General features: G+C 39.1%; 2 protein-coding genes across 2 annotated transcripts in view; one reads left to right on the plus strand and one right to left on the minus strand.

Annotated features, from left to right (window-relative positions):
* GTF2E2 (general transcription factor IIE subunit 2) overlaps window positions 1-18,809 on the minus strand; it is a gene marked incomplete at its 5' end in the record, with an annotated part of 83,707 nt that overhangs the window by 22,924 nt on the left and 41,974 nt on the right. The window contains 3 exon segments of the mRNA NM_001260927.1: window positions 5,659-5,752; window positions 14,764-14,946; window positions 17,069-17,176. Coding sequence (NP_001247856.1) covers window positions 5,659-5,752; window positions 14,764-14,946; window positions 17,069-17,176 — 385 coding nt within the window.
* On the plus strand, window positions 6,893-7,434 carry LOC106999717 (elongin-B). Its single transcript, XM_077943397.1, has one exon. It carries the CDS (start codon window positions 7,005-7,007, stop codon window positions 7,344-7,346), a length of 342 nt encoding a protein of 113 aa, XP_077799523.1. The 5' UTR covers window positions 6,893-7,004; the 3' UTR covers window positions 7,347-7,434.

An 18,809-nucleotide genomic window follows, 5' to 3' on the forward strand; every position in this document is an offset into this window, starting at 1 on the left:
TACTCAACCCCAAATGTTAACACTGCCAAGGTCGAAAGCCCTGCTTAAATCCCACCATCCTTCTTCAGAGGGACACAGATCAGTGAAAAATACCAGTTTGTAAAAGTAAGCTGAGCCTACAAACCCAATTCTATTTAACATATATAAACAAAGTATTTTTGGCAGTCTTTTAATACGCTTTTCTAGGAATATACAATGTACAGAGAATATAGCATTATTTACCTTGATAAATCATAGAAGAAATGTACTTTGTATTTTCAGCACTTTATGAAGAATTCTTTACCACTTAAGGAAGAGACCAGTTATGAAATCTAAGTTGCCAATACATCATAACTATATTAGCCCATCGGCGGCTATCATCTTCATGGTGACTCTACAATAGAAAGGTATACAGCTGTTTCACTTCATTCCATTTACATTCTAGGATAACTGCCTGAGCATTTATACATTTTTGAATTTTTTTTTTTTTTTTTTTTTTTGAGACAGAGCCTCGCTCTCTTGTCCAGGCTAGAGTGCAGCAGCACAGTCTAGGCTCACTACAACCTCCACCTCCCAGGTTCAAGTGATTTTTGTGTCTCAGCCACCCGAGTAGCTGGGATTACAGACACACGCCAGCATGTCCGGCTAATGTTTGTACTTTTAGTAGAGACGGGGTTTCACCATGTTGACCAGGCTGGTCTCGAACTCTTGATCTCAAGTGATCGCCTAAGGCAGGCCCCACAAAGTGCTGTGATTACAGTCATGGGCCACCGCAACTGGCTGAAATAAATTTTTAAACCATAAAAAATATACTTTAAAGCATAAAAAAATTTTTAATTTATTCTTTACATTACACTTAGGGTTATTACACTGACTTTTTAAGAAAGTATATGTATCAGTAGGTTATATTATCTATGAACTTAATTTCACAAGAGCAAAGATGATGTTACAAATCATTTGTTATAAAAAGTGTTCACTGACTTTGGGAGGCCAAGGAGAGCAGGTTACCTGACATCGGGAGTTTGAAGCCAGCCTGACCAACATGGAGAAATCCCATCTCTACTAAAAATACAAAATTAGCCTGGCGTGGTGGCACATGCCTGTAATCCCAGCTACTCGGGAGGCTGAGGCACGAGAATCGCTTGTATCCAGGAGGCGGAGGTTGTTGTGAGCCGTGATTGCACCACTGCACTCCAGCCTGGGCAACAAGAGCGAAACTCGGTCTCAAAAAAAAAAAAAAAGGTGGTCACTGAATCTGGGTGAAACAAAAACCACCGTAGGAATAAAACTAAAGTCCTTCCTGCAGTCTTTGTCTTTGCTATTCTATTCCCTCTGCCTGGATACTCGCCTTACAGTCCCACATGTGGACACTATTCTGACCCGTGGCAAAGCTAGCTCCACCTTTTGGCTCACTTCACCTTTTTTCAGAGGCTGTATCTGAACTTCACTACCCCCACCTTACCACAGAGTTCATTTATTTTCTTCCTAGCATTTCATACAATCTGCAATATTTTCAAATTTTGTATACTGTCCCCCTTCAGAATGGATTTTCAAATTTTGTATTATTGTCCCCCTTCAGAATGGAAGCTTTAAAAAGACAGGGACTGGTCTATCTTACCCCTATATTTAGCAAAATGACTAGGGCACTTAGCAGGAGATCATTAAATATTTCTCGAATAAACAGGCTCACGAATAAACATTAATAAACTGTAACAAAAATCCCAGAAATTGTCAACAAGGGAATAAATAGACAACAGAGAATAAGAGAATGAAAATAAATTATACCATTTCCAAGTAAATGATGGGGAGATTACAACATATAATAAAGACAGTAAATGTAAAATGACAGCTGATTCAAAAGTTAAGGCCAGTCATATGCTATCTAGAAAGGAAATACTTAACAACAAAAAAATACAGAAAGAAAGTAAAAGATGGGCAAAAATATATCAAATTTTTAAAAAGCCAGAGGTTATGAAAGTCAGATGAGATAAAGCAGGACATCAAGGAAAAGAACGTTAAATACAACCAAGGGGGACACTTTATAATGATTTTGAACACAATTCCTAAATAAACTATGACTGTCAAGAACATTTATAAACTCAAAACTGCATGAAAATATAAAAAGCAGTAACTACAGGAAAAATAAACAAAAACATAAAAGTTGTGAGAGATTCTGATGTTTCCTCCGTCACTGCTTAGATTAAGTAGTCAAAAAATAAGTATGTATGTAGATGGTGATGACAGATTATATTTTCTGTTAAAATGAAAACACAACAAACAACAGAGATAAAATAAGTAGTTCACAAAGGAATAAGGAAAGAACAAATAAAAAAGCACGCCATAAAGAGAGAAAATAAGTGAGAAAATTAAGTCCGAGGGCCACACTTTGAAAAACTGCACACTATTAAATTTGAAATTTTAAAATGAATGATTTTGTAAGAAAACACAAATTATCAAAATTGACTCAAAAGATAGAAAACTTAAGGACATAAGCAAATAAAACATTAAGAATGTTGCCAAGGGGCGCCTGTGGTCCCAGCTACTCGGGAGGCTGAGGCAGGAGAATGGCGTAAACCCGGGAGGCGGAGCTTGCAGTGAGCTGAGATCCGGCCACTGCACTCCAGCCTGGGCGACAGAGCCAGACTCAGTCTCAAAAAAAAAAAAAAAAAGAATGTTGCCAAGAAAGCAACTAGCACATTTTTAAGGAAACTACTATTCTCATAAGGAATGAGGAGGAGAGGAAGAAAAACTACTTTTCTTTTTATGAACCCAGCATAATAACCATAATCAAAATCTGATAAAGCACACACACACACAGTGACCATACTGAAACAACTGTCCTAAATACATTAATACAAAAAAAATCTAGAAATACATAAAGCCAAAGAAAGGTTATCCTAGGAGTGTAAGGATAGTTAAATATTAAGAAACTTAGCAGTACATTTCACCATATAGTAAATAAGTTAGCAACAACAAAGATCTGAAAAGATGCAAAAATATTTTCTCAATTTACTTCTGCATTATCTTCCTGATTTCTATGGCTACTTCATTAAAATAAAAAAATACATAGCCAATGTGTAAGATATATAAAGATATTTGCTTCAGCATTGTTAACGATTTTAAAACCCATTAATCAGGTACACACAGTGGAATACTAACCAGCCATACATCATTATGGAATATCTGTAATGCTGAGAAAGCAAACTAAAAGAACAAACATCAAATTATTTACAGAACTCGTTCCTGATTATGTAAGATTTAACTACCAAGCATATGTTATCACAGGACACGTGTCACATATCCGTGATGCATGTTTAATTTCTGCATCACATATGCTGGAGTTTAATATTACTATTTTACTCTACATATTTCTATATTGTTATTGTTTTCTAGGGGGGAAAAGTGAAAATTCTCATTTTGCCCTTATGAGCTATGCAATAAGGAAATAGAAAAGAGTTTAGGCCAACAAAAGCCATATAAAATGACAAATGAAAACAGGGGTAATATTAAGGAAGTATAGATAAAAGATACACAAACAGGAAAAAGCAAAGTTAAAACAATGGTATCCACAGAAAGAGCACACAAGGGACAGAAAGTGACAGCTCAGTGTTCAGATTACAAGAACACATGGGCCTCCCACTGCTAAACACACAATGTACTCCTAAAATAACCCCAAAGAAATACTACTAAGAAATTCTAGAGCTTCATGTACACCCTTACAGAGCTACTGCAATCTCTTTCCTATCAACCACCCACCTCAAGTTAAACATCTGCTTACACAACAGACATGCTATGCTATGCTGCCATCTGCAGGGCAGACTTAACACTAAAATTCCCACTGAGAACATTTAAATATGTTTGTTGAAGGCATCAAAGTAAATGACTGAGAAACTAAAACTTAACTAGTGATACAACTATATTGGGAGAAGAGAGATAGGTATAAGACAGAGAAATGACAGTAAGTCACACAATGTTCAAAGTTGAAAAAAAAAATCAAGAAACAATAGCATAAGCATATTATTAGCAAATGGAAAAAAACTGAAGAACCCAAAATAGAACTAGTTAAGTAGTTGCCACAAAAGAAAGGGACTGCAGCTAGAGAAGGGAAAGGCACATCTGCCTTTTAGTACAGGATCTTACTCTCTATTTGAACTTATAATACTTGTGATAGGTTTTTTTAAGTACTGCAAATATTTTTCAACATGAGTTAATTATGCCTAAGAATAAAGGAATTGGTTATTTCTTAGATTTTTTTTTTTTTTTTTTGAGCTCAGAAATATCTTAAATGGTTTTTAACTTTCTTTTTAAAGGCAGAGTCTCACTCTGTCACCCAGGCTGGAGTGCAGTGGCACAATCAGCTCACCGTAACCTCTAACTCCTGAGTTCAAGCTATACTCTTGTCTCAGCCTTGTGAGTAGCTGAGACCATAGGCATGTGCTACCAAGCCTGGCTAATTTTTAAGTTTTTTATAGAGATAGGGTCTCCCTTTTTTGCCCAGGCTGGTCTTGAACTCCTGGCCTCAAGCAGTCCTCCCACCTTGGCCTCTGAAAGTGCTAGAATTAGAGGCATGAGCCACCATGCCCAGCCTTAAATGTTTTTAAAAGCAGGAAATATAAAAATTAGCCTAAAGGCAACATTGCAAGTAACGAAGACTAAAAGCAATATAAAAATCGCCAGGCAGTACTGAAGTCTTTGTTCAATAGGCACCTATCACTACAATGGATAGCATAAGTTCACTAAATACTTGCTTTGCTATATAAAAGAGCTTATTAGAAACAGCAACATCAAAGAACTGGAATATTCTGCACATTTTATTTAACATTTATTGTGAACCAATTACATGTAAGGTACTCAATTGGGATTTTCACAAAAATACAATTTCTTAAAACAAGTTCAGGGAAACTAAAGCCCTATCTACCAGAACCACAAGCCTGAATATCTATAGCCAGATAACAAAAGGAAAACTTAAGGTCACTGCACAAATCACAAAATCAATTAAACTGATGTTCAATTGTTTCCCTGCCATTTTATATAACTTCAAAAGTAATACAAATTTACAGTAAAATACCACATTTGCTAAAATGGCAATTAGTACTTCAATAATAAATTTTCATCACTAAACCCTTGTTTAACTAATGACAAATTATTGACAAAAAATTAAAACTGAAGTCCAAACATACGTATCATATACTTAGTAAGAGATTCAATATACAGCTTAGCATCCAACTCCACAATTTCCAGAAAGAAAAACATCACCTCCTTCCTTATTCAATTTGATAATTGAAAGATTTATAAGGTAAGAGAATACTATTCACCAATAAAAGTTTATTCTTTTTCCCATCCTGTATCAAGCTTTTGTATCAGGATATGAACTTACATTTGTAAAAGTCTAAAGATAAAGAAATAAACCCATTTGGTACAGCTGAGCTATAAACATAAGAAATCCTAAACTGCAATTGTAAGTATAATTAACCTAAAATCTTTCAAATCATGTATTTCAAATTGCATTCTAAGAAAAAATATGTTAGACACAGGGGCTATTGGCTGTGTTCTAAGACATGATAATGCTAAAAAAGCAGTATTATAAGATTTAAATTATAATTGTATTATAAACATAAATTTTATCACCCTAAAATTGTAATATATTTGCAAACTAAAGTATAATACTGAAAAGCTCACCTTCATCCACAGAAAACTGACAGCTCTTATCATTGAAGAAAAGTATTTTCTTCTTATCGGGACGACTTACAAATAGTATCTGGTCCCCCAAAGCCTTAAAGATAGATAAAATAAAGATTTTTCAGTTAACTCCAAATTAACTCACCAAAAAAAAAAAAAAAATTTAAACAATAAAGAACTTTCATTTCCTTAACACACTCAGTGTACCACCATAGGGTCCACTGGATCCAATTTTAGTTTTTGTTTTGAAACGAGACCAAAAGTTTAAGAGACTCGACCCATACTGGAGTGCAGTGGCACAACCACAGCTCATGGCAGCCTCAACCCCCCCCAGGCTCAAGCAATCCTCCCACCTCAGCCTCCGGAGTAACTGGGACCACTGGTGCGTTGCCACCAAGTCTGGCTAACGTTTTTAATTTTTTGTAGAGAAAGGGTCTCACTATGTTGCCAGGGCTGGTCTTGAACTCCTGGGCTCAAGCGATCTTCCTACATCAGCCTCCAAAAGTGCAGGGAATACAGGTGTGAGCCACTGCACCCAGCCCCAATTTTAGTTTTTGAGTTTCTTTCTCGAGCAGTTCAATTTTTTAAAAATTGTATTTCCAGACTTGTATTCTTACAGGTCTTCCAAAGAACAAAAATAAAATGTGTTTCGCTTAAAACAGAAAATTCAATCTCTGTTGCAATTACTATTTGGGTTCATGGGACTCTTTCACTAACCTAAGACACATAATAGAATCTTGGTGTTCTTACTTTTCCTCTATCTTGAGATATGTTGCTACTTACTCATCATTACCCATCAATTATTTCCAATTGTGCTTTTAAAATGCTAAAATAATAAGAAAATAGAAGAATGATTAAATTACCTAAAAATGTGATGCAATAGTGAAAGATATAGGCATCCTTCAGTTTTCTTGCTGCATTGCCCAAAGGATTACATTACAACTTTTCAAGAAGATATAAAAGATTGGAAGAGTCTTCTTCTTGTCTTTTAACTTTCACTGAGTACCCTTGACAAAAAAACTTTGTATTTTCTACCCTTGAGAGCAAACACAAGGAAACTGACCAAAGACATTTCACAATTATTAGATGAATCAAAATATGAATGCAAAAAGCCAAATAGCAGCACTCTGGACTATCTGGCAAAAATTCATCACAGGAATAAAGTCTCAAGCTATGGAGTCTTTAGATGACAATAACTCAAGTGAATAATCTCAAGCTTAAGAATCAACAAGTGGGTGGGGGAGGGGCGGCCAGGCCAGGCCGGGGGCGGCGGGGGGCGGCTGGGCCGCGCGGGGGGCCCGGGCCTCTTGCTCACGCCGGCCCGCCGCCCCCAGGACGTGTTCCTTATGATCCGGCGCCACAAGACCACCATCTTCACGGACGCCAAGGAGTCCAGCACGGTGTTCGAGCTGAAGCGCATCGTCGAGGGCATCCTCAAGCGGCCTCCTGACGAGCAGCGGCTGTACAAGGATGACCAACTCTTGGATGATGGCAAGACCCTGGGCGAGTGTGGCTTCACCAGTCAAACAGCACGGCCACAGGCCCCAGCCACAGTGGGGATGGCCTTCCGGGCAGATGACACCTTTGAGGCCCTGTGCATCGAGCCGTTCTCCAGCCCACCTGAGCTGCCCGATGTGATGAAGCCCCAGGACTCGGGAAGCAGTGCCAATGAACAAGCCGTGCAGTGAGGACCCCCAAGAGGCCCATTCCCCCCAATAAAAGAGATTTGGGAGTCTTAAAAAAAAAAAAAAAAAAAAAAGAATCAACAAGTGAACAAAAATGCTTCTCAATACAAAATGGAAATGATATTCTCATCCCGCTATTCAACAGGAAGGTTATCATACAGTATTTTGTGACAAGAATTTTTATCATCTCACTTTGTTAAAAGGATATGTGACAGTATTCTTCTTTTTGATGTTTTCCAAAAACTGCTTGATACAGAAGTTTGCTGTGTTAAATTCTTACTAAAATCTCTAATAAAGCTATTTTCATCATCCCATTATTCTTCCTTATACAAATTGTTCATAAATGACTTAAAGTAGTTTAAAAATAATAGTCCACTAGACCCAGGTGGTAGAAGGTCATAACTACAGGATGAGCAACCCAAATTCCAAAATCTCAAATCCAAAATCCAAAATTTTTTGAGTGCTGACATGACATGCCAAAGAAATACTTATTGGGGGCCGGGTGCGGTGGCTCACACCTATAATCCCAGCACTTTGGGAGGCCGAGGCAGGAGGATCACTTGAGGTCAGAATTTTTTTTTTTTTTTTTTTTTTTGAGACAGAGTCTCGCTCTGTCGCCCAGGCTGGAGTGCAGTGGCTCTCGGCTCACTGCAAGCTCTGCCTCCCGGGTTCATGCCATTCTCCTGTCTCAGCCTCCTGAGTAGCTGGGACTATAGGCACCTGCCACCACGCCCAGCTAATTTTTTGTGCTTTTTAGTAGAGACCGGGTTTCACCATGTTAGCCAGGATGGTCTTGATCTCCTGACCTCGTGATCCGCCCGCCTTGGCCTCCCAAAGTGCTACGATTACAGGAATGAGCCACCGTGCCTGGCCGAAGTCAGGAGTTTTGAGACCAGCCTGGCCAACATGGTGAAACCCCATCTCTACTAAAAATAGAAAAATTAGCTGGATGTGGTGGCAGGTGCCTGGAATCCCAGCTACTTGGGAGGCTGAGACAAGAGACTCTCTTAAACCCAGGAGACAGAGGTTGCAGTGAGCTGAGATCACGCCACTGCACACCAGCCAGGGCAAGAGAGAGACTCCGCCTCAAAAAAAAAAAAAAAAAAAAAAAGAAGAAGAAAAGAAAAAAGAAATACTCACTGGAGCATTTTGGATTTCAGATTTTCAGCTTTGGAATGTTTAACTGGTATAATGAAAATACCCCAAAATCTGAAAAAATCCAAAATCCAAAACAGTTCTGGTCCCAAGCATTTCAGATGAAGGATAGTCAAATTGTACATATGTAAAACAAATGAAAGAACCTGAAGGCATTGCTAAAAAAAATTAAAGACATGAACAAATGAAAAGAATTCTGCGCTCATGTATTAAAAACTTTAATACAGTTACGACGGTAATACTACCTAAAGTTACCTACATATTCAATGTAATCCCTATCAAAATCCCAATGGCATTTTTTGCAGAAATGGAAAAATCCATCCAAAAATTTATATCAAATCTCAAGGGACCTCAAAAAGCCTGAAATGGTTTAGATCTGTGTCCCCATCAAATCTCGTGTCAAACTGTAATCCCCAATGTTGGAGGTGGGGCCTGGTGGGAGGTGACTGGTATGAAGGCGGATTTCCCTCTTGGTGCTGTTCTCCTGATAGTGAGTTCTCATGAGATCTGGTCATGTAAAAGTGGGTGGCACCTTCCCCTCTCTCTCTTGCTCCTGTTCTGGCCACGTAAGATGAGCCTGCTTCCCCTTCACCTTCTGCCATGATTATAAGTTTCCTGAGACCTCCCCATAAGCTGAGTAGACACCAGCATCATGCTTCCTGGAGAGCCTGCAGAACTGTGAACCAACTGAATCTCTTTTCTTTACAAATTATCCAGTCTCAAGTATTCCTTTATAGCATTGCAAGAATAGACTAATACATAGCCAAAACAATCTTGAAAAAGAACAAAATTGTTGATCTCACTCTTACTGATTTCAAAATATATTACAAAGCTACATTAATCTGGCCAGGCACAGTGGCTTACACCTGTAATCCCACCACTTTGGGAGGCTGAGGGTGGGCAGATCACTTGAGGTCAAGAGTTCGAAACCAGCCTGACCAACATGGTGAAACCACATCTCCACTAAAAATACAAAAATTAGCTGGGTGTGGTAGTGTGTCCATAATCCCAGCTACTCAGGAGGCTGAGGCAGGAGTACTGCTTGAACCTGGGAGGCAGAGGTTGCAGTGACCCAAGATTGCATTACCGCGCTCCAGCCTGGGTGACAGAGTGTGACTCTGTCTCAAAAAAAAAAAAAATTGTAGTGCTGGCATGAAGAAAGATATACAGGCCGAATAGAGGGTCCAGAAATAAACTTTCACATATATGGTCAAATGATCTTCCACATGAGTACCAAGACTAAGACTATTCAATGGGCAAAGGACGGTTCTCTTCATCAAGACACTGTGAAAACTGGATATCCACATGAAAAGGAATAAAGTTGGACTCTTACACCATATACAAAAATTAACTCTAAATAAAGACCTAAATATAAGACCCAAAACTATAAAACTCCTAGAAGAAAACAGAGGAGAAAAGCTTCAAGGCATTAGATTTGGCAATGATTTAAACATGACACTAAAGGCACAGGCAACAAAATCAAAAATAGACAAACAGGAGTACAGCAAACTCAAAAACTTTGGCAAATTAAAGTGCACAATCAACAGAGTAAAAAGGCAACCTACAGAATGGGAGAAAATATTTGCAAATCATGTATCTGGTAAGGAATTAATATCCAGAATATATTTTTTAAAACTCCCACAATTCAACAACCAACCACCCAATTAAAAAATGAGCAAAGGACCTGAATATATAGTTCTCCAAAAATGACATACAATAGTCAACAAGCCATGAAGGTGCTCACATCACAAATCACTAGAGAAATGCAAATCAAAACTACAATAACCTATCACTTTGTTTTTGATACTAGCAATCTCAATCACCTATTGAGATTGCTAGTATCAAAAACAAAAAAAGAAAATAAGAAGTGTTGGCAAGGATGTGGAGATACTGGAACCCTTACGTACTGTTGGTGGGGTTGTAAAATGGTACAACTGTCAGGCGTCTGAGCCCGAGCCCAAGCCAAGCCATCGCATCCACTGTGACTTGCACAGATATGCCCAGATGGCCTGAAGTAACTAAAGAATCACAAAAGAGATGAAAATGCCCTGCCCCACCCTGAATGATGACATTCCACCACAAAAGAAGTGAAAATGGCCAGTCCTTGCCTTAAGGGATGACATTACTTTGTGAAAGTCCTTTTCCTGGCTCATCCTGGCTCAAAAAGCTCCCCCATTGAGCACCTTGTGACCCCCACTCCTGCCCGCCAGAGAACAACCCCCCTTTGACTGTAATTTTCCTTTACCTACCCAAATCCTATAAAACGGCCCCACCCTCAACTCCCTTCGCTGACTCTCTTTTCAGACCCAGCCCGCCTGCGCCCAGGTGATTAAAAAACTTTATTGCTCACACAAAGCCTGTTTGGTGGTCTCTTCACATGGACACACATGACAACCACCACTATGGAAAACAGTATGGCAGTTCCTCAAAATACAAAACAACCTTATGATCCAGGACTCCTGCTTCTGTATCTCCAAACACAATGAAATACATACAGTCCCAGAGTTATTTGCACACTCATGTTCACAACAGCACTATTCACAATAATCAGGAGGTGAAATCAACCCAAATGTCCATCAAGGAATGCATAAAAAGAATGTATTATATAAATACAATGGAATATTATTCAGCTTTAAAAAGGAAGAAAATCCTGTCACAAGTACAACATGGATGAACCTTGAGAATATTATGCTAAGTGAAATAAGCCAGTCACAAAATGACAAATACTGGAAGATTCCACTTATATAAGGTATCTAAAGTAGTCAAACTCAACTAGAATAGTGGGTACCAGAGACTGTGGGGAAGGGTAAAAGGGCAGTCATTGTTTAATATATATAGTTTCAGTTTTGCAAAGGGTAAAAGTTCTGGAGATCTTTTGCACTACAATGTGAATATACTTAACACTAGTGAATTGAACACTCAAAAATGGTTGAGACGTTATATTTCAGGCTGTGGCCAGGCGTGGTGGCTCACATCTGTAATCCTAGCACTTTGTGAGGCCGAGGCAGGCAGATCACCTGGCGTCGTGAGTTCAAGACCAGCCTGACCAACATGGAGAAACCCCATCTCTACTAAAAAAACAAAATTAGCCGGGTGTGATAGTGCACGCCTGTAATCCCAGCTACTCAGGAGGCTGAGGCAGGAGAATCGCTTGAACCTGGGAGGCAGAGGTTGCAGCGAGCCGAGATAGTGCCGTTGCACTCCAGCCTGGGAAACAAGAGTGAAACTCCATCTCAAAAAAAAAAAATTCTTGTTGCATATTTTTACAACTAAACTTTAATTTTAAAAAGGAACCCTAAGGCAGGGCACAGTGGCTCACGCCTGTAATCCCAGCACTTTGGGAGGCCAAGGTGGGCGGATCACGAGATCAGGAGATCGAGACCATCCTGGCTAACATGGTGAAACCCCATCTCTACTGATAATACAAAAAAGTAAGCCGGGCATGGTGGCGGGCGCCTATAGTCCCAGCTACTTGGGAGGCTGAGGCAGGAGAATGGCGTGAACCCAGGAGGCGGAGCTTGCAGTGAGCCAAGATCGCACCACTGCACTCCAGGCAGGGCGACAGAGCAAGACTCTGTCTCAAAAAAAAAAAAAAAAAAAAAAATGGAACCCTAAAAAGTAGCTAATTCAATATATCACCTTATAGTTAATGTATTACATCGCAAATGCAGACTGGCCTAGCAGGACTGCACTGGCAGTTACTTTGTTAGAAAACCCCCACATAACAATTAAGGAGGGACAAGCAATCTGAAACAGTCACTGGCTTTCTCCATTCTCTTGTTTTCTTGCTTTTTGCACAGTCCTTTTTGTTCCCTGCTAGTGCTGTATTGCACACTTCTTCAAAGCATTGTATGATCAACAAAATTACAATAATATTTGTATCTCCACCAAGAACTGAAGAGGAAGCAACACAGATGAGATTTAATGTAGATGTGCCGAAGAACTACTTGAGGAATTTTTTAGGCTACAACATATCTTCACATTTTTTAAAGAAGAACAAAAATTTTGGGTTTCAAACAATTTGGAAATAAAGCCTGCCTGAAAATGAAAACCGACTGTGTGCTTTCATAACCCTTCTACTCTAATTCTAAGTAAGGGAACAGAGCCAGTAAAGACAGATGTCAAACTAAATTTACATCACAAAATTATTTAAGATGGACTAAGCCATTATCAGATTATGGCACTGTTGTAGTTTAAAATGTAATGAAAAGCCTACCACATATAGTAACAGGAAAGCCCCTACCAAAATGGGAGAAAACAGCCATGCAGGAAACACACCTAGCACTCAACTGTTAGTCTAGGATTCAGTAGTCCCACTGAATTCAACACACTATACAGCACACAAAGTATCAACTTTGGTGACATGTCTTTATTGACAACATTTGTGCAGGTTAAGCTGAGACACTTTTAAGTTAAAAATCTTAGGAGGGCCCTGCTTCTGATAATGACCAAGTAGCTCCTAAAGGACCCAACCTCCCACAGAAAACACTATCAACTCTGGACAAGACATTTTAAAAATCAACTACCTAGGCCGGGCGTGGTAGCTCACACCTGTAATCCCAGAACTTTGGGAAGCTCAGGCGGGCAGATCACCTGAGGTTGGGAGTTGGAGACCAGCCTGACAACAAAATTAGCTGGGTGTGGTGATGCATGCCTGTAATCCCAGCTATTCAGGAGGCTGAGGCAGGAGAATCACTAGAACCCAGGAGACGGAGGCTGTGGTGAGCTGAGATCGTGCCATTGCACTCCAGCCTGGGCAACAAGAGTGAAATTCCGATTTAAAAAAAAAAAAAAAAATCCAACTACCTAAAGGAACTGAAAAGCAACCAAAAGAAAACAGGCAAAAAGGGGGGGGGGGGTCTATACTCAGAAAGAGCACCGAGGGCAGGCCACAGTCAGTGCCCTGTGAAGCTAAAACTCAGTGTTTTAGCTAATCCTCAGTGTTTCTGCATTGAAGAACCAGGAAACAGAGCGTGGGGCAACCACAGCAACTGGAAAGTGAAAAAGGAAACCTTGGAAAAAGTCAGCCTAGCTACCCTGGGCTATGCATGAATGGAAAAAGATTCCGAGCAAAAGGGCTAAGGCTAAAAGAACAGAAGAGACATATCATATGCTACCTGCTGTAGGGTAGACAAGGTTTGGAGTAACTGCCCACTTAACCACAAAACAAAACAAATAAAAACACTCTTTGGAGGAATGTAACAGAATCCTGAGTCTTTACACGTATTAATATAATTCACAAGGTCTAAGACCCACAGAAATGTATTAGATATATGAAGAAACAGGAAAATATGACCCATAAAAGAGACAGTCACTGCAGACCAGCTCTAAGATGACTCAGCTGTTAGAATAAGAATTTTAAAACAGCTATAAGAAATCATACTCAAGGGTGTAACAAAAGATACCTGTCACGAATGGAAAAAAAAAAAAAAGAAAACGAAATTCAGCAAAGAAACAGAAACCAGAAGAACAATTTAAAAAGAAAGGCTAGAACTGAAAAATACAACTAAAAAAATTCACCAACTGGGCTTAACAAGTTGGAAGTGAAGAAGAAAAGTGAGTGAACTTGACAATGGATTAACAGAACAGGAAAAAAAAAAACTGAAATAAATAAAGAGAGCCTCAAGGACTTGTGGTACAAAACCAGAAGATGTGACATGTATAATTCCATTACCAAGAAGCAGAGGAGAGAAAAGGCCAAGTTTTCTTCTAATAGCAAATGAATGAACCTGCTTGATAAGTTAACATTAATCCTTAGCAATTGTGACAAATGAAAACAAGCAGCTTTCCCCAGTGAGTTTCAAATTTAAATTGGAAATGTAATCTGTACCAGTAGGACTTTCATAGGTAGCCCCTTTAGGACTTCAAAATAGCCAGGTTATTAATCAATACTTTTGTGTTTTAATGCCTCTAGTTCCTCAGGTAAGGAACATCTACTACTATTATAGAAGACACTCTTATTTACAAACACAGCTTACAAGAGAAACTCTACTGCCTTTGAGGAAAATTTTCCAGAAATATCCTGAACAATCAAACAATCATATAGCAACAGCAACAGGAACCCGTCAAAGTTACACAGAGATGGCTGCTCCCTTTCCTGCTTGGTGACACAAGACAAATTTCAAACCTTCAAGTGGCTCACTGTAACCCCATGTGTATATAATGGAAGCTTTAAAAACAATTGTAAAATGTTTGATATTTCTAGAACCAAGAAGTCATTATTCATTCAAATTACATTAAGACACAGAAAGAAGAGAGAGATTACCTTGACAGCTTTCTGGGAATTGGGCAGTGCTTCTTCGATGTCTTCTAAAAGAATCCCTCCTAATCCTCGCTGGTCATGCTGATCTAAGAGCCTAAGTAGGGCCTTCTTATCTCTCACGTTGTACTTGGGCTTGAAAGCATACTTCCCATCTATTACTTCAATTTTGGGATTGTTGACTAAAGCCTGTAACAGTGATACAATTGGAGTATATTAACAAATGGAAACATAAATACGTTCTTTTTTTTTTTTAAACGAGTCTTGCTCTGTTGCCCAGGCTGGAATGCAGTGGCGTGATCTCAGCTCAGTGCAACCTCCACCTTCTGGGTTCAAGCGATTCTCCTGCCTTAGCCTCCCTCTCCTGCCTCCCTCCCTCTCAGCACCTGGGACTACAGGCGCGTACCACCACACCCAGCTAATTTTTGTATTTTTAGTAGAGACAGGGTTTCAACATGTTGGCCAGGCTGGTCTTGAACTTCTGACCTCAGGTGATCCACCTGCCTCGGCCTCCCAAAGTTCTGGGATTATAGGCATGAGCCACTGCGCCCAGCCCATATATACATTCTTAATTCTACTAATTATTTTAAAATACAACACCAGCCAATACAGTGGCAAATTAAAAGTACCTTATGAACACAAACTGGCAGGCCTAACATCCTGGACATCCAGGATTCCAGAAGAGTAGATCAGCATGGTGTTCACTTTTTATAAAAGAAACTGTGTTTTATTTACATAAATTCTTTGAGGAGAAATAAACTATTTTATCACAACTACTTTGAAAAAAGCTGAATCCATATTCTTCTAGAAGTCAAAATGGGTAGAAATCAATAAAACACCTAGTGAACTGAGTAGTGCCCACTCCGCCTGCAAAGTATAGCTTATCACATATTGGCATTACAAAGTGAGAGACATTACCCGTACTAGTCAATGGTCTTCCCCATCTGCTATCAACTGGCACTGGCAGCTGTGTAACGAACTGAAAAGGACCAGACTAGTGCATACAAGAACTTTACCTATGTCAGCTTGAGAATGAAACTGAGTAGGAATGCAGGAATTACTGAATATAATTATGTTTCTAGTCAGTTCTGTTGTACAGCTAGTATCAGAAGGAAAGCTCTTCAAAAAGAGCAACCCTATATATTTTCTTCTGCAGCTGCCAGCCTGACCCTGAAAGGAGAGAGAGAAGAAACACAGGAAGAAGAAAAAAGGGAGAATAGAATAGTAAAATGATCAAAGTCATGTTAACTATATGTTGGTAGTCTATGAACTCTCAAGGTTAGCTAAACCAGCAAATTTAAATGTGGATTACCATTGTTTGTACATCACTAATACAATGAGCTACAATTATGCTAATTAATGGTCATGCTACATTATAAAAGTCAAGACCTATATTTTGCGTGGTAAAAAAATAAATGAATTATACGTTAGGAATTTTACATTTGGATTCTAGAATCTCTCTCTGGTCCTAGAAAGTAGTCTTCTTAGTTTTCACTTCGCATTTAAATTCAAAAGCAGTGAACATCTGAATTTTTAAATGCTATTTATTTCCAAATTAGCACGGTCACTGACTGTGCTGGGGTTTCTTCAAATGGTGTGTGTTCATACACAGCATTCACGACTTTTTTCCACATCAAGCCATAAGAGCAGTAATTATGCAACAAAATATCTTCCTATCCCTGCAGTATCTTATGCTTTAAATTTTCTAAAACAAAAACAATTCAATTTACAAGCATACAAATTATAAATCTGGCAATACAAAATAAGCATTAATTAATCTGTAAAAACATAAGTGGAACTGGTACAATGACTTCTTTACAACCTTTACACAGAAGTCTTACCTTTAACATTTTGAAATAGATACATAAAATTAAGTGAAAACCAACAAATCAATCTTACAAATGTGTACATTCAAAAAACAAAGACCCTACAACATTTCTTTTAAGAAAAAGTAAAAAGCATTATCAGATTTCACCATATTAAAACATTCTAGGCAAGGTGCGGTGGCTCACGCCTATAACCCCAGCACTCTGGGAAGTCAAGGTGGGCCGATCACTTGAGGTCAGGAGTTCAACATCAGCCTGGCCAACATGGTGAAACCCCATCGCTACTAAAAACACAAAAATTAGCCTGGCATTGTGGCGCATGCCTGCAATCCCAACTACTCGGTAGGCCAAGTCAGTAGTGAGCTGAGATCACGCCACTGCACTCCAGCCTGAGCAAGACTCTTTTTTTAGGCAAGACTGCCTAAAAAAAAAAAAAAAAATTCTAGTTACAGGAAATCTCTCTTGATAATCAACTAAATTCTCACCTCAGTCATTAGCCATTGTTTCTGCTTGAGTCCAATATCTAAATGTTGTGTTTCATCCAAAATTTCATCTAAGGTTAGAGGATGCGTATCTCCTCGCTGATGCCGTGTCTATCAAGTGAAGAAACTGTTATTAGAAGACAGTTTTAAAATGCTAGATGCATTAAATCATAGTTACGTGTACATAAATCTTCAGGAATGAAAAACATGTATTATTCCAGGTAGTATAATTATAGTGACGAAGAGCCACAGACTATGAAATCAGAACGGAGTTGAAACTCATTGCTCTATAAAATAAAAAGATAAACTGACAAAAAATATATGCAACTCATATCACCAAGAGCTAATTCTTCCTAATATTTCAAGAGCTTCAAAAACCTAACAAATAGGCCAGGCATGGTGGCTCACGGCTGTAATCCCAGCACTTTGTGGGGCTGAGGCAGGTGGGATCACTTCACGTCAGGCGTTCGAGACCAGCCTGACCAACATGGTGAAACCCCATGTCTACTAAAAATAAAAAAATCAGCCGTGCATGGTGGTGCATGCTTGTAATCCCAGCTACTTGGGAGGCTGAGACAGGAGAATCGCTTGAACCTGGGAGAAGGAGGCTGCAGAAAGCTGAGATCTGGGAGACAGAGCAAGATCTCAAAAAAAAAAAAAAAAAAAAAAACAGAAAATGACCCAAAGACAGAAACGTGCAGATTACAAAAATGACCTTAAACATAGGAAAAGATACTCAACTTTCACCAAACAATCCTATTTCTAGAAACTTATCCTACAGAAATACCAGTACCACATAGAAAAATGACTTACGGGCCGGGCGCAGTGGCTCACACCTGTAATCCCAGCACTTTGAGAGGCCAAGGCAGGCGGATCACGATGTCATGAGATCAAGACCGTCCTGGCTAACACAGTGAAACCCCATCTCTACTAAAAATATAAAAAATTAGCCAGGCATGGTGGTGGGTGCCTGTAGTCCCAGCTACTCGGGAAGCTGAGGCAGGAGAATGGCGTGAACTCGGGAGGTGGAGCTTGCAGTGAGCTGAGATCACGCCACTGCACTCCAGCCCGGGTGACAGAGCAAGACTCCAACTCAAATTTAAAAAAAAAAGAAAAAAAAAGAAAAGAAAAGTGACTTATGGTCACTGTAGCATTGTTTATAAAAAGAAAATATTAGAAATAACCCAAGTGTCCATAATCAGAAGATAGATTAACCACAGCACATCCATTCCACTATACTGATGTTCACAAAGTAAATGTAAAATTTCTCTATGTGCTAATTTGAAAAGATGTCCAGGACAAAGTAATAAGTTAAAACACATATGTATCATGCCTATCCAATGAACACACACACACACACACACACACACACACACACACGTAGATACCAAAAGCTAGAGCAGATGCAAAGGAACAGGAAGAGTGTGCAAAATGGCACAGCCACTGTGGAATGACAGTTCAGCAGTTTCTTACAACACTAAATACACTCTTACCATTTGATGAATCTAGCAATCATGATCCTTGGTATTTACCCAAATGAGCCAAAAAATTATGTACATACAAAAATCCACTAAGGATGCTTATTACAGCTTTATCCATAATTGCCAAAAGCTGGAAGCAACCAAGATGTCCTTCAGTAGCTGAGTGGGTAAATAAACTGTGGTATATCCAGACAATGGAATACTATCCAGAGCTAAAACGAAATGAGCTATCAAGCTATGAAAAAAATATGGAGAAACCTTAA

Source organism: Macaca mulatta, chromosome 8 (assembly GCF_049350105.2).
Source record: "Macaca mulatta isolate MMU2019108-1 chromosome 8, T2T-MMU8v2.0, whole genome shotgun sequence".
NCBI lineage: Eukaryota > Metazoa > Chordata > Mammalia > Primates > Cercopithecidae > Macaca > Macaca mulatta.

What these genes read in the sequence shown, in the direction of transcription:
- LOC106999717 (XM_077943397.1), top strand. Translation starts at nt 7,005, where the DNA reads ATGATCCGGCGCCACAAGACCACCATCTTCACGGACGCCAAGGAGTCC.